Source organism: Mus pahari, chromosome 20 (genome assembly GCF_900095145.1).
Source record: "Mus pahari chromosome 20, PAHARI_EIJ_v1.1, whole genome shotgun sequence".
Taxonomy (NCBI): Eukaryota; Metazoa; Chordata; class Mammalia; order Rodentia; family Muridae; genus Mus; species Mus pahari.
Window position 1 is genome coordinate 449605 of NC_034609.1, and position 14138 is coordinate 463742.

The 14138-nt window shown below is 38.9% G+C and overlaps 1 protein-coding gene across 1 annotated transcript in view; it reads left to right on the forward strand.

The window, feature by feature from the left end:
- Positions 1–14138, forward strand: part of Iqcm (IQ motif containing M) — a 352279-nt gene that overhangs the window by 155538 nt on the left and 182603 nt on the right. The window contains exons 8-9 of the mRNA XM_021220812.1: positions 6598–6685; positions 6812–6956. Coding sequence (XP_021076471.1) covers positions 6598–6685; positions 6812–6956 — 233 coding nt within the window. The remainder of the gene's footprint in view (positions 1–6597; positions 6686–6811; positions 6957–14138) is intronic.

Below are 14138 nucleotides of genomic sequence, written 5' to 3' on the forward strand. Positions count from 1 at the left end.
TCTCTCTCTCTCTGTCTGTCTCTGTCTCTGTCTCTGTCTCTCTCTGTCTCTCTCTCTGTCTCTCTCTCTCCCCTAGCTCCACCTCCTTTTCCCCTGCACAATCACAGTCCTCTTGCTGCCCTAATGTGATTGGACAGGGAAAATTCTGAAACCGGATTAAAGGGATGCACCGCCACCTTCTGGCTTCTTATATAGATTTAATTATAGAATTTGAATAGTTTTCCTGGAAATAAGTGTGTAATTTGTCTAAAAGTGTTCTATCTCTACAAACATCTATAAATTTTGATTGAGAAAAATCAAATGAGTAACTTGTTCTGGAAACAGTTTTGCCCTCTGAGAATTTAGGCACCGAGCAAAATACTATGGTTATCCAGCGTTCAGTCGGTCTGGGACTAGAGCGCAGTGTCTTTGTTTGCTTTCTATGTACTCTCTAGCTAGAACAATTAGGAGCTTACTGCTTCCCAAGCTCCTGTGTAGTCTTGCAGTGCATTAAACATTTCCTTTGAAAATAATTGTACACAACCCTTCCCTCCCACATCTGCCTTGGCAAGTTTTAGAAACAGCACCACTTAGCTGATACACTTAGTATCCCTTTTGGCTGCCCAAATAGAAGAGAAGCCCAAATGGATGGGTCATGGTAAAACTATGAGGGCATAAGACATGCCTTCACCTTGAAGACTAAAGCTTGTCAAACTGTGGAGAAGCACACACATTATTCAGAGTAGCCCATTGGAAGGACCTTTTTGTTAGGTCCCCAGAGTACCTATTTGTAAGAACACAGCTATCTGCTTGTTTGTAAGTGAAAGTGTAAATTGTTTATTTCATTCTGATACTAAATCTAATGTCTTGTTAAAAGTTAACTGTTTATCCATCACTAATTGTTAGGTAGTCACTGATTGTTTTATATGTGACGAAATCCAAGCTCCCGTAAGTCACATCATCTTCTCAAAGTCAAGTCAAGCAGCTGATTGCCTGACAGTGTGGCACCCAAGACTATGCTTACTCTACATAGCCTAGTGCCTACTTGAGCTACTTCTGGCAGGACAATTTCGTAATCCAATCAAAGCTACTTATAGTCATTTCTCTGTAGCTCAGGCCCAGGTATTGCATTTCTTACTTGAAGTTTCCATAGTTAGGTCACACATTAAGTGTATCTTTTCTCCCGCACTGCACACGTTCTATATCCCTCATGTAATCACAGCCTAGAATTATCTGCTTTTTTTGACATTTTTGTTGCCACACACAATTGCTGTGAGTTCCACATATTTGCCTATAGTCTCTTCCTCTGCATTTTCCCTCAGATTGTTATTTTCATCTGCTCTCACATGGAGAATTACTCAGATTTTTATTTTCATCTGCTCTCACATGGAGAATTACAGAACATTTCTAGTGAATTTCCTTGATTATTGGCTTATTTTCATTCAGTCCTCTGTAGTATATGCTACATTTTATGCTTGACACATTTCTCTACTTCTCATAGTCTTATGCTGCCTTATACTAATAGGACATGAAGTGTGAACTTCCTGACATGGACATGACCTCCTGTCTCTGGATTCTGTAAAGGCCACCATGTGGTGCTTCTTTGCATACTCTTTAGGAATTCATAAACTCCAAATTTTAATTGTACACTGTTATTTTATGGCTTTGACTTTTAAATATATCCAAGGAAAATTTTATCTCTTGCTTCTCCTCTTCCTCCTTCTTCCTCCTCCTCTTCCTAATTTCTTCCTTCCCCTCTCCCTTCTCTTCCTCCTCCTTCTCTTTGTCTTCCTTATCTCTTCCTCTTTCTCTTCTTCCTCCTCCTCAAGCCCCTCCTCATATCCTCCTTCCCCTCCTCCTCTTCTTCTTCCCCATCTCCTCCTCCTCCTCCTCCTGCTCTCATAAACTCTAAGTCATTCAAGCAACCAACCTTCCCAATCCCTGATCTACAATGCGTATCTGACTCCTACATTCTTCTATCTACTAGTTCTCTGCATCATGATCATCTATACCATGTACATGAGTGCTACTGGGTAATATTGTCAAATTGACTGGATGTAAATTCGCCACAGAAGGAAATTTCTGGTCACGAGATAGGAAAAGCCACCTTTAATGTAGACTTTAACATTTTATGGACTGAGTCCTAGACGGAATAAAAAGGACAAACCCAGCTGAGCACTAGCATTCATCTCTCCCTGCTCCATGTAGACAGAGGGTGATCAGCCTCCTCCTGGATGTCCCTGCTCCATGTAGACAGAGGGTGATCAGCCTCCTCCTGGATGTCCCTGCTCCATGTAGACACAGGGTGATCAGCCTCCTCCTGGGACTCCTGCTATACCCCTACTTCCATTGTGGACTTCATCTCCTGGGACTGAAAAATAATAATAAAACAACAACAAAAACAACAGTCATCCCTTCATTCCACAGTTTGATTTTGTCAGTTATTTGACCACAGCCAAGAGACAACTAACTAACACAGGAAACACAACTTTTATAATTTAATTGAGAGTTTGTAGATTCATTTTTGCATTCTTATCAGCACATACTGCTTTGACATATAATATATAGTCTCTAGCATTTCAACCATATATCTTATTATTTGCTATTTTTCTTGTTCACTATCTCTTTATGTGTTTAAATTCTTTGAGTTAGATTATAACCCCTGTCTTGTTTGCTACTATTTTAAAGTATAGAAAACAGTGTTTAACCTATGGTCTTTCTCTTTACTCAAGTACTAAATATGAAATAAATAAATCAATTCAATAAAGCATTATTTTAGAAGTTTGCTCTGGTTTTCTACTGAGGCAGAGCTTTAATGTTCTTTGTGGTCAGTTTTTATATCTTACATAATTTAATTGTATTATTTCCTGCTATCAGAAAGAATAGTAGTCATTCATAACCTCTGGAACAAAAATGAATTCAGAAAGTTTAGCAACATTGTAACTAAGATGAGGCTCAGAAGGAGAGACTGGTATGAAGACCAATGACTTTCTCCAAGGCAGTAGAAGACGAGAAGAAAACAGAGGGAAGTACCTTAGGGGATCAGAGCCAATAGAAGAAAGATTGTAGACTTTTATTGGTTATAAATTCTGTTATGATCATTGACTTGTTGCTATGCTTGTTCTATCACTGGCATGGTATTTTGTGAATTAAATAGCTGCCTCATTAATGTGGCTAAAGTCGTTTGTGTACTGACAAAATGCTACAGGAACAGGCTTCTAGCACAGTAAATGATGCTTTCAATACGGGCTGCAACCCTGTAGGTGGAACAACAATATAAACTAACCAGTACCCCCTGAGCTTGTATCTCTAGCTGCATATGTAGCAGAAGATGGNCTAATTGGCCATCACTGGGAAGAGAGGCCCCTTGGTCTTGCAAACTTTATATGACCCAGCACAAGGGAAGGCCTGGGCCAAGTAGTGGGAGTGGGTGGGTAGGNCTGGGAAGAGAGGCCCCTTGGTCTTGCAAACTTTATATGACCCAGCACAAGGGAAGGCCTGGGCCAAGTAGTGGGAGTGGGTGGGTAGGGGAGTAGGGGCAGGGGGGGAATATAGGGAACTTTCAGGATAGCATTTGAAATGTAAATAAAGAAAATAATAATTAAAAAAAGAAAAAAATACAATATAATATATACATTGTAAGTATATTAAAAAAAAAAAAAAGAAAGAAAGGTTGCTACTGGTAAATCTTGAGGGAAATACTGCTCAAGAAGCTGCACAGCAAATTACTGAATAATTGCCAGTACTGTGGCTATCCCTTTACTGGGAGACTTCTAAACCTTTGCTATGGGCACTGCTTACTACAGTGATTGGTTTTCACTATTGTTGGACATATTTGGAAATAATGAAGTAGTATTCAGTTATCTTATCAGTCATAAATTAGAAGATCATGGAGATTTCGACCAGCATAATTTCGACCATTCAAAAAGTTCTTTTCTTTAAAAAAAATCTGTTTGTCAGTTTCTAATTTCAATATAATAATCCTAAAAATTACAATAACACAAAACAGAGTAATATTTCTTAATGTAATATCTCTAAAGTCTTACTTAATATCAATATTTTATTTATAACTTAAATAATTTTAGTCCTTAGGTGATATTGGTCAAAATTTTAAGGTTAGATTAAAAAAGTGTTTAAAATATTTTGAAAATCTAAGTTTTAAAGTTGGTATAGCAATGGACAACACATGTGTTAAAGGTCTTTAATATTTTGAAGCTTATAAAATCCTTTGAAAAGTTGATACAATATTAATAACCTCACATCATTGTGTGTCAAAATCTATAGAAACAACAATTCTGCTTAGCCTATTCAGGGACCCCATGTTGACTTCATATAGGGTAGATTTGTTATATAAATGTTTGGTTCCTAGTTCCCTGTAGAACATTGACTTAACAATATAGCCTATTTTACTTAATATTTCTAACTAAAAGAGAATCACATCAATCCAACAGTGTACATTTTTAAATATAATAATAGTCATTAGATACTGGGTTCAATTTCCTAGTATAGGATTTAATGTAGTTAAAAGTACAGATGACTTTTAAAAAATCTTAGGTACTCTATGAATACTTAATTATGAATACTTAATTTACAAGGCCAGTAACTTAACCCAAATTGCAATGTCCAGTGTAGGGGTTGGTCAGTGCCAATATACAGAGATGTGGAGAGTTCTATTTTATCGATGGTTGTGGAGTCATAGAGGCACTAGGAAAGACAATACCAATGGACTTGGGTGAGATGGAACACTTGTGGAGCAGGTGGAGTCTTGTGAAGGCAGTGGAATTGGAAGAAGCTAAAGATAAGAGGCATTCTAAGAGGGTTCTTAAAAGTCATGTTGAAAACCATATTATGAATCAAGGCTTATACCATGTATGTAATTTGTGACAGTAAGTAGATCAATGACATGAGTTTTCAGCTTAGAACATGGGGTGTTCTGAATAATGTGTTAGGGGCAGAGAGTGACAAAAGAGAGGCTCTTGCTACTGCTTTTGTACTTATAGAATAGATCTATGTGCCTTTGATTTGGATCCATCTCAATCTTTCTTTTATAGGTTTCTTCTGTACTATACATAATTTACTGGAACAATGATGTCTACTCCAATGACTCTAATTACCATCAAGAATAATGATTCTAAAATTTATGGGAGTGAGCAGTAGACAGAAACAACACTCTTGGCTAAGACTACTTTAGAATGCTTTGGAAAAAAAATCCCCTGATCCCAGTGTACAATTATACACTTCTACTTAATTATTTTGAAAACATGCATTAGGTTCCAAATAAGTCATAAGAAAGTTCTGGGCCTTGTAGACAATTTAATGAACAACTAAAAGTCCTAATCTCAAAGAATTGTATTCTACTAGGACAATAACCTAATAACCAATTATGAGGTAGCTACCAAATCGAAGAAAGAGATAGTGTCTTCTACATTTTTGGATGGCCACGAGTATCAGTAAATTTTCACTGACTGGAAAAATTGATATCAGAATCACAACTGGTGTTTCCTGCCTTTGTTACTTGCATATTTAATGTATTCTTGTGCATATAAACTCAAGGTGGCTGTTTAGAATATTTTATTTTATTTCACTTTGTTATTTTAAATTTTATTTCATTGATTTAGTCATTTAAGTATCTTTGCCTCCTTACTTTTTTTGGCTTTGGAATAAAGACTCTCTCAAATATTGCCATATGTCAGTGTTTATACAGGGTTTGATCGCCAGACCAGGTAGTATTTCCTCATAGGGACTAGCACATCAGTTTCTAAGAGCTGAATAAAAACAACACAAACTCATTCACTGAGATAGATACTAGGGTTAAGAAAACATACGGATCTTAAAAGTTTTCTGAAAAAGTCCTGAACTGCACAGAGAATGAAAAACAAGCAAACAGGACCAGAGCTTGCAAAGCTAGAAAAAGATAAATGGGTAGTAAACAGGGAAGGGTGTGCTCTTGCTAATATTGGAATCACTTCCCACTAAGTGTCCTTGTGCTAATGACATGACAAAAACAATTTAATACAAACAAACAACAGACTGAAGCACCCAAGAAGATAGTGTAGATTTGCCCATTACGTAAATACAAATTGAATATTTTATCAATAATTTATGTTAAATTTTGCATTATAGTGTTAGAGAATTTAATCAGTATTTTCTCATATATTCTGTAGTAGTTACTTTTATCAGTATTACCAAATACTTGACAAAAAACAATGTAAAATAGAAGGGTTTACTTTGGCTCACAGTTCACAAGAATTCAGTCTGTTACAGCAGGACAGGTGTCCTAATTTGCTTTCCTTTACTGTGATAAAATACCAGGACCAAAAGCAACTTGTGAAGGACGTATGATTTTGTTTACATAGCATGACTCCACTCTATCACTGAAGGAAGGCAGAGAAGTGACTGAAGCAGAAGGCCTGGAGCAATGCAGATGGCCTTTCCCACCATGGCTTGTTCAACTTGCTTTTTCATACCACTCAGGATTACTTCACCATGGGTGGTTGCACCTCTAGTAGGCTGGAGTGTCCTGCATAAATAGTTAATTAAGAAATGGTCCCAGTGCCCTACAAGCAGTGTAATGGTGGCATTTCTCAATTGGGGTTTCCTCTTCTTAAATGAATCTAGCCTGTATCAAAATAACACAGAAACTACCCAGCACAGAAGGTCTGGTGATAGGAATGGCTGTCAGTGCTTAGAGGACAGTGCCCTGCGGGTAAATATTTCTGTGCAGAACACGTTCAAGAATGACTTTTACCTAAACTGTTTACTCTGGATGCCCAAATGGGTATAAATAACAGGAATATATGAAGAACATTGTGGTATGTTTTTACTTTCATAGGTTTTCTATCATGGGCCAAATTTGAAAACAGTTATAAAAATGTATCAGTGCTTAATCCACCGTGTTAGACATCGACTTGGTCTTTGGAGGACAAGACAGATTATATACTTTGGAGAGTTAGAAGAATGGATGGACAGAAAAAAATGTAAGTACAGTAGTCATTTCTTGTTTGGTGCTAGGTTTAGAACCAAATTTTACTTTATATCTACTCCTAGCAATAGAAGGGAAACTGTTTTTTATATTTCCATTTGCATTTTAAAGTGGCATGCTGTGTACTTAATTCATTAGGTCTCTGTTTATAAACAACAGAATCCTTATTTGGCTACACAAGTGTAAAATGAAATTTAAAGGGAAAGTGTTGGAAACACAGATAAAGAATCAAATTCCATAGAGGATATCTGAACTGTTCCAGAGACCAGTAAATAATGGAAAAGATCTCTCTCTCTCTCTCTCTCTCTCTCTCTCTCTCTCTCTCTCTCTCTCCTGAGACAGGGCTCTCATTTGTTGGCTGTCTTTGAATTCTTGATGTAGCTATGAATGACAATGAACTCCAGCTCATCCTCCCTCCACCTCCCAAGTGCTGGGATTATAGGTTTTTCTCACCATGCCTGTTTTTATGCTATGTTGAAGAGCCCAGAGTTTCATCCATACCAGGCAAACACTCTACCAAGTGACATATATAGCCTGAGACACTTTTTAAAAAATTTGTATTTCCAAGAGATTTTTTTTTTATTAGAGATTTTCTTTATTTACATTTCAAATGTTATCCCCTTCCCTGGTTTCCCCTCCAAAAACTCCCTCTCCCCTCTCCCCTCCCCCTGCTCACCAACCCACCCACTCCCACTTCCTGGCCCTTGCATTCCCCTATACTGGGGCATAATTTCCAAGAGACTTGAAATGAATGGTTTAGCCTGAGCCATAAGTCAGGAACTTTGAAGTGACCATGGAAAGACTGGAGGCCTTGAGAGTTATAATGAGTAACTTTTTTTCTATTGGGCGAAGAGGAGGAGATGGCCACTCCTGAAATAAATATTAAATTGTAATACTAGGTAAATGTTAAAGTACCCTGAGCAGAACAAACTACACATTACTTAAAATTATTATGGATTCTGCTGATAAAAATTAGGACACACATTTTTATCATTGGGTTTTTTTTTTATTTATATTTAATCAGTTGAGTGTTATTTAGGTAGTATTACTAGACCAATCTTTTTAAGAATTAAAATGAATGATACAAGTAAATTATACTTAATCAGGATCATTTTACAGTTTTATGGGTATCAATGTTCTATGTAGCCACCAGCAGCTACATGAACTGGGTTCCCAAGAGGAAGGCTGAGACTGTATGGGAGAGATGAGGAGAGAAGAATGAGACTAAGACAAGTTACTGATCAAGGCCTAAAGTTTACTTTCTGAGTCTGAACTTAAAAAGGGGGAAGCCCATCCCCCACCACCCCAGGCTCTCCTTGCTTTGTCAGGATTGCATCAGAAAAACAGGTTCAGCTTCACAGCAGGCAGTGGCATCTTGGAAGAAACCATAGATGTGGCAGACTTTACCTTGGTCTGAAGACTCCACCCTAGGTGGTCTATGCTGTGGCATACCAGATATGAAACAGCCTGTTCAAGGCTGGGGGAGGGCACAGTTCCTCCATTTTTATTTATTAAAAATTAGCTGGACTGGGGCATAAGATTTACTTATGCTCCATGATCCTGTCTGGGAATTATGGTAGCTGGTGGCCTCATCTGTCTTAAGACTGAATCTATCAGACTCTTTCTGACCCATCCTGGAAAACACGTGCAGCTTGTTTGTATTTTTTTGGTACAAACATGGCCCTATGGTGTTATTATAGGCACCTTGGCATCTTGGCACATGCCTCTGTCTTAGGTTGATAAGAGTGCCACAGACCTGTGGCCAGTCCTTGACAGCCCGTCCTCATTGCATACCTTTTTCCCATTCAGACCAAAGTCACAATATACACTCAATGCATTTCTTCATAATGATGAGTTACTGCCATCTGCACTTTGCTGAAGGTGAGCCTGTATGGAGGTAACTGACCTGCTTGAAATACAAAGCCAAAAGTGGAAAGCAACAGGATTAAGGTTGTCTGTGGGGAAGACCCAAGCACTCTATTCAGTTGCAAATTAGCAATGATCAAGTCCAAACTCTGGCCTCCCAGTGTGGGGGAGGTGGCTTTGAGAATCTGACAAAAACAGAAAAACTGTTACTTCTCAGGAAATAGTGGAGGCTATGTTCCAAGTTAACTCTGTGGGCTAATAAAGATTTTTTAGCCATAATCATGATTGGAATCATACTTACTAGAAGACTTTAGCCAAGTATCTTGATCTACACTAAAAGGCAGCCAAAATAAGTCAGCACCAGCTTCCTTCCAAGTATAATCATCTAGGCTACTGCCTCATAATATGGCAGGATATTACATTTAGGAGATATTCTCGAATGTATCCACATTAGAGGAGCCCTTTGCCACAACAATCCTGTAGGTGTATGAATTGTATTAAAAATCAACAGATGTAAAGGAAAAGAGTAATCAAAGTAACAAATTGTTCTTCAGTAGCTCTTTCTACTTGTTGTAAGGCCAGCAATTCTTCTGAGGTTAAAGATCTAGGGGAGGTAGAATCAGGACTCTCTTTATGAATATCAAATAAAGGTTTCAATTCCCCTGTAGTGAGCTTTAAATAGGGGTGAAGCCAATTTATATCACCTAACAGTTTTTGAAAATCATTTAAAGTTTTTAAACTTTCCCTGCAAATAACTATCTTCTGGGGAAAAACAGCTTGATCTGTAAGTCCAAAACCCAAATAATTATAAAGATCCTGAGTCTATACCTTTTCTGGAGCTATTTCCAGTCCTTTATCAGCTAAGGGCTGTTGTAAATCTCTATAACATAAAAGCAAGTCCTGAGGATCTTTTTCTGCTAATAAGATATCATCTGTATAATGGATGATGTATACCATTGGCCATTGCTGTCTTACAGGCTGAATGGCTTGTGCCACAAATTTTTGACATAAGGTAGGACTACTAGCCATGCCCTGAGGAAGAACTGTCCATTGATATCTTTTCATAGGTTCCTTAAAGTTAATAGAAGGAACACTGAAAGCAAATCTTTCATAATCCTCGGGGTACAAAGAAATAGTAAAAAAAACAATCTTTCAAATCTACCACAATTTTATAATATCCTTTAGGAATGGCTACCAGAGACGGAAGCCCGGGTTGTGAAGCTCCCATAGGTGCCATGATTTCATTAACCTTTCTTAGATCTTGTAACAATCTCCATTTACTGGGTTTTTTCCTTGATCACAAATATTGGAGTATTCCAAGGAGACTGAGATTCTATTAAATATCCTGCCTCTAATTGCTCCTGCACTAGAGAAGAGGCAGCTCCTATCTTTTCCTTAGATAAAGTCCACTGACTATCCCACACCAGAATATTATTAAGCCACTGAATTTTATCAGCATGGGATGCAGGCAAGATATTGGCCATTATGGAAAATACCCCAATCCTCCCAAGTTAGAGTGAGGTTTAGGACTTTCAAAAGTCTTAATACCTTGTCCTTCCTTTCCTAGCACCTGATCAGGCAAAAATCCTTGTCCTAGCATCTGCTTAGTCACTGCCTCATTAGGATTATACATTATAAGGCCCATCTGTGACAAGAGATCTCTTCACCAGAGGGTAATAGGCAAATTTGACATGACATAAGGCTGAATTTGTCTTGAATTGCCCTCCTCATCTCTCCAGGTTAGAAGTTTAGAGAGGGCTTTCTCAGAAAAGGGCCCTCTCAACCCTAAATTAGAAAGGTATAGAGATCCTAATGATGAGCTAACTTTAGATGAGGAGGCTCATTCAGAAAAAGGAGCCGCCAAATATTATGATGAGGATTGTCCTCCATTCGCACCTCCTGTTCTGCCTATGGCCTCTACTACAGGAGATGCTACTCAAATGGACATGCAAGTAAGTAAATTAGAGTTTGAAATTAAGTTGCAGAAGTTGACTAGTGAGCTACAGGAGCTTAAAAAGGTGTCAAATACAGGGAAGAACAGCTATACTGAGATATACCAATCACAGCTAGAAAGAGCTGTGAGTCAGGCTTTAGGGAAAGGGCTGGATACATCTGATATGCTAGCTTTCCCTATAGTTGAGATAATTGACCAGCAGAACAATAGAGTCAGACACTATCAGATTTTGGAGTTCAAAGTGATAAAGGAGTTAAAAATAGCTGTGGCACAGAATAGCCCTACAGCTCCTTTTACACAAGAATTACAGGATACTGTGATAGAGTCAAATTTAATCCCCCAAGATTGGAAGACTCTATGTAAGGCTACCTTGTCAGGAGGAAATTTCCTAATTTGGAGTAAGAGAACTGCTGCTTTGAATGCTCAGACAGGTAACCTAAATTGGCATATTGACATCCTTTTAGGAGAAGGTCAATATGAAGGCAATGCTAATCAGATTGGGTTTCCTGTTGGAGTGTATGGACAGGTTGCAATGGCTGCCTGCCATGCTTAGAATCAGTTACCGACTAAAGGGGATCTCCAGGAAAGTTTAGCCAGTATTAGGCAGGCCCCTGATGAGCTTTTCTAGGACTTTGTGGATAGGCTACTAAAAGAAGCTAGTAGAATTCTTGGAGATTCTCAAATAGGAAATCCTTTTGTTACAGAATTGGCTTATGAGAATGCTAAGGCAGCATGTCATGCCCTATTCAGCTGTACAAAGGACAGACAGACTTAGCAGGGTATATTCATCTTCATGCAGAGATGGGCCTTCATATAATCAGGGATTGGCCATGGCCACTGTTTTGCAAGGAACCACTGTACAAGCAATGCTTGCATAGAAGTGAGGGAATAAAGCAGGTTTTAAAGTAGAGGTTTGGGTCATTTTAAAAATGATTGTCCTAGGTATAGAGGCACCGAGAGCAGGCAATCAGGCTATGCCCCAGGAGTTTGTCCTTGATGCAGGAAGGGTAACCACTGGACCACAGAATGTAAATCAAAGACAGATATTCAGGGCTGTCCCGTGTCAGAAAATGAGCAGAGGGTCTAGCCTCAGGTCTGGAGATGCCCACAGCAAGAAGCTTATGGGGCCATAAAGCTGCTGCCTAGCCAAGGAAATCTGATTTTGAACTTATCAGGGCATCCCCAGGAAGTGCAGGATTGGACCACTGTTCTACCACCCATGTGGTATTAACCCCAGAAATGGGAGTTCAAACTCTGCCTACAGGTGGTTTTGGACCTTTACCTGCAGAAACTTGAGGATTTCTTTTAGGACGAAGCAGTTCTACTGTAAAAGAACTGAAGATTTATCCAGATGTTATAGATAATAATCATGAGGGAGAAATTAAAATTATGGCTGCTTCCCCTCATGGTATTATAACTGTACCTGTTAACCAAAGAATAGCTCAACTTATCTTAGTTCCCCTGCATCCACTACTGTCCAGATTTGTTAAGAGTGAGAGAGGACAGAGTGGCTTTGGTTCCTCTGATGTGTACTGGGTTCAATCTATTACTAGTAAGAGACCTAATCTTAAATTAATAATTGAAGAAAAAAGCTTTGAAGGATTAATAGATACTGGAGCTGATGTAACATTTATTAGAGGACAAGACTGGCCTTCAACTTGGACTTTGAGACACTTACTCACATCCAAGGAATTGGTTATCCCAATAACCCAATACAAAGCTCTAAACTTCTAACCTGGAGAGATGAGGAGGGCAATTCAGGACAAATTCAGCTTTATGTTATGTCAAATTTGCCAATTACCCTCTGGGGAAGAGATCTCTTGCCACAGATGGGCTTTATAATGTAAGCAGATGCTAAGACAAGGATTTTTGCTAAGACAGGCATTCTTCCTGAGATTCTTTAAGTTCTACCTGGGCACTATCTGATGCCTGTGAGGTCTCTTCATCAATAGCATCTTTTATGAGCGCCCAGAGGCAGAGGGTGACATTATCTGCCTGGGTGTTTCTCAGAGCTTCTCCAATTCTCTCCCAGGTTCTCTTATCTAAAGTTCTTTCTCCATGGAACCATGGGCAGCAAGACTCTATCTGATCTGAAAAGTCTTCTAGCAATTGTTCTTCAAGCCCTACTCCTCTCACCTGAAGCAGCACTTGAAGGCTGCAGACAAATACCTGTTTAGAATTTTCTGATCTCATTTTCCACTGTCAACCTCTAAGTGGGATCAGTGCTGGGTCAATGCTGTCCCAACTTAGCCCTTATCCTTTCACCCCTACAGCAACAGTTTCAAAAAGTTTAAGGACAGTGCTAGCATGAATACTATATGCTGCTTACTGTGCCAGATACCATCTTCTTACATTTTCTGTGGAGCTCCACCAAGCCAGTGTTTCCCTCAGTTGGCCCTTACATGTTCAGGTCCCATATTCCAGGCACCACCTGTCGCAGTTAGCAGCTATAGGAACTGGGTTCCCTAGAGGAAGGCTGGAGCTGTATGGGAGAGATAGCGAGAGAAGAATAAGACCAAGAGAAGAACAAGACCAAGACAAGTTACTGATCAAGGCCCAAAGTCTACTTTTTGAGTTGGCTCTCGTTGCTTTGTATCTCTCCCCCTCCTCTCTCTCTCTCTCTCTCTCTCTCTCTCTCTCTCTCTCTCTCTCTCNCCCCCTCTCTCTCTCTCTCTCTCTCTCTCTCTCTCTCTCTCTCTCTCTCTCATAGAAACACACACACACACAGACACACACATACACACATACACACAGACACACAGACACACACACAGACACACACACAGACACACACACACACACACACACACACACACACAATAACCCAGCTAAGAACATTTAAGTTGGCATCCACAATAACTACAATGTATCCACATTGTTATACTTCCTCTCTCCACATGCTTGGTCTTTAACAAGAATGACCCTTACTCAACAGCAGGTATGCTCTGATGTGGGTCAAGACATGTTGCTTCATGGGAAACCCTTGTGTGTTGCTCCCACCATTGATTCAGACCATATGACTCTTCTACTCTTTATTCAGAGCACTGATAGTATTTCTTTGGCCATCCCTAAGAGGCACCATGAAGGAGTCTATTTTAGTATTCAGCCACAGAATTCACAATCACATGCATATCCTAAACGTCCTTCCCCCTTTTTTGTTTTTGGCTGGTATTATCATCATACTTCAAATTCTGTCACTATGTTTCTTTTAAAGTTTTATAGTAACATGTTTATTTTAATTTTACCCCTACCTATATAATTTTTACTCTTGACTTGTAATTACAGCTTTCAAATTTGTTATTATTATTATTTATTTTATTTTATTTTTAGTTTGAAAACATATACAGAGGACCACAT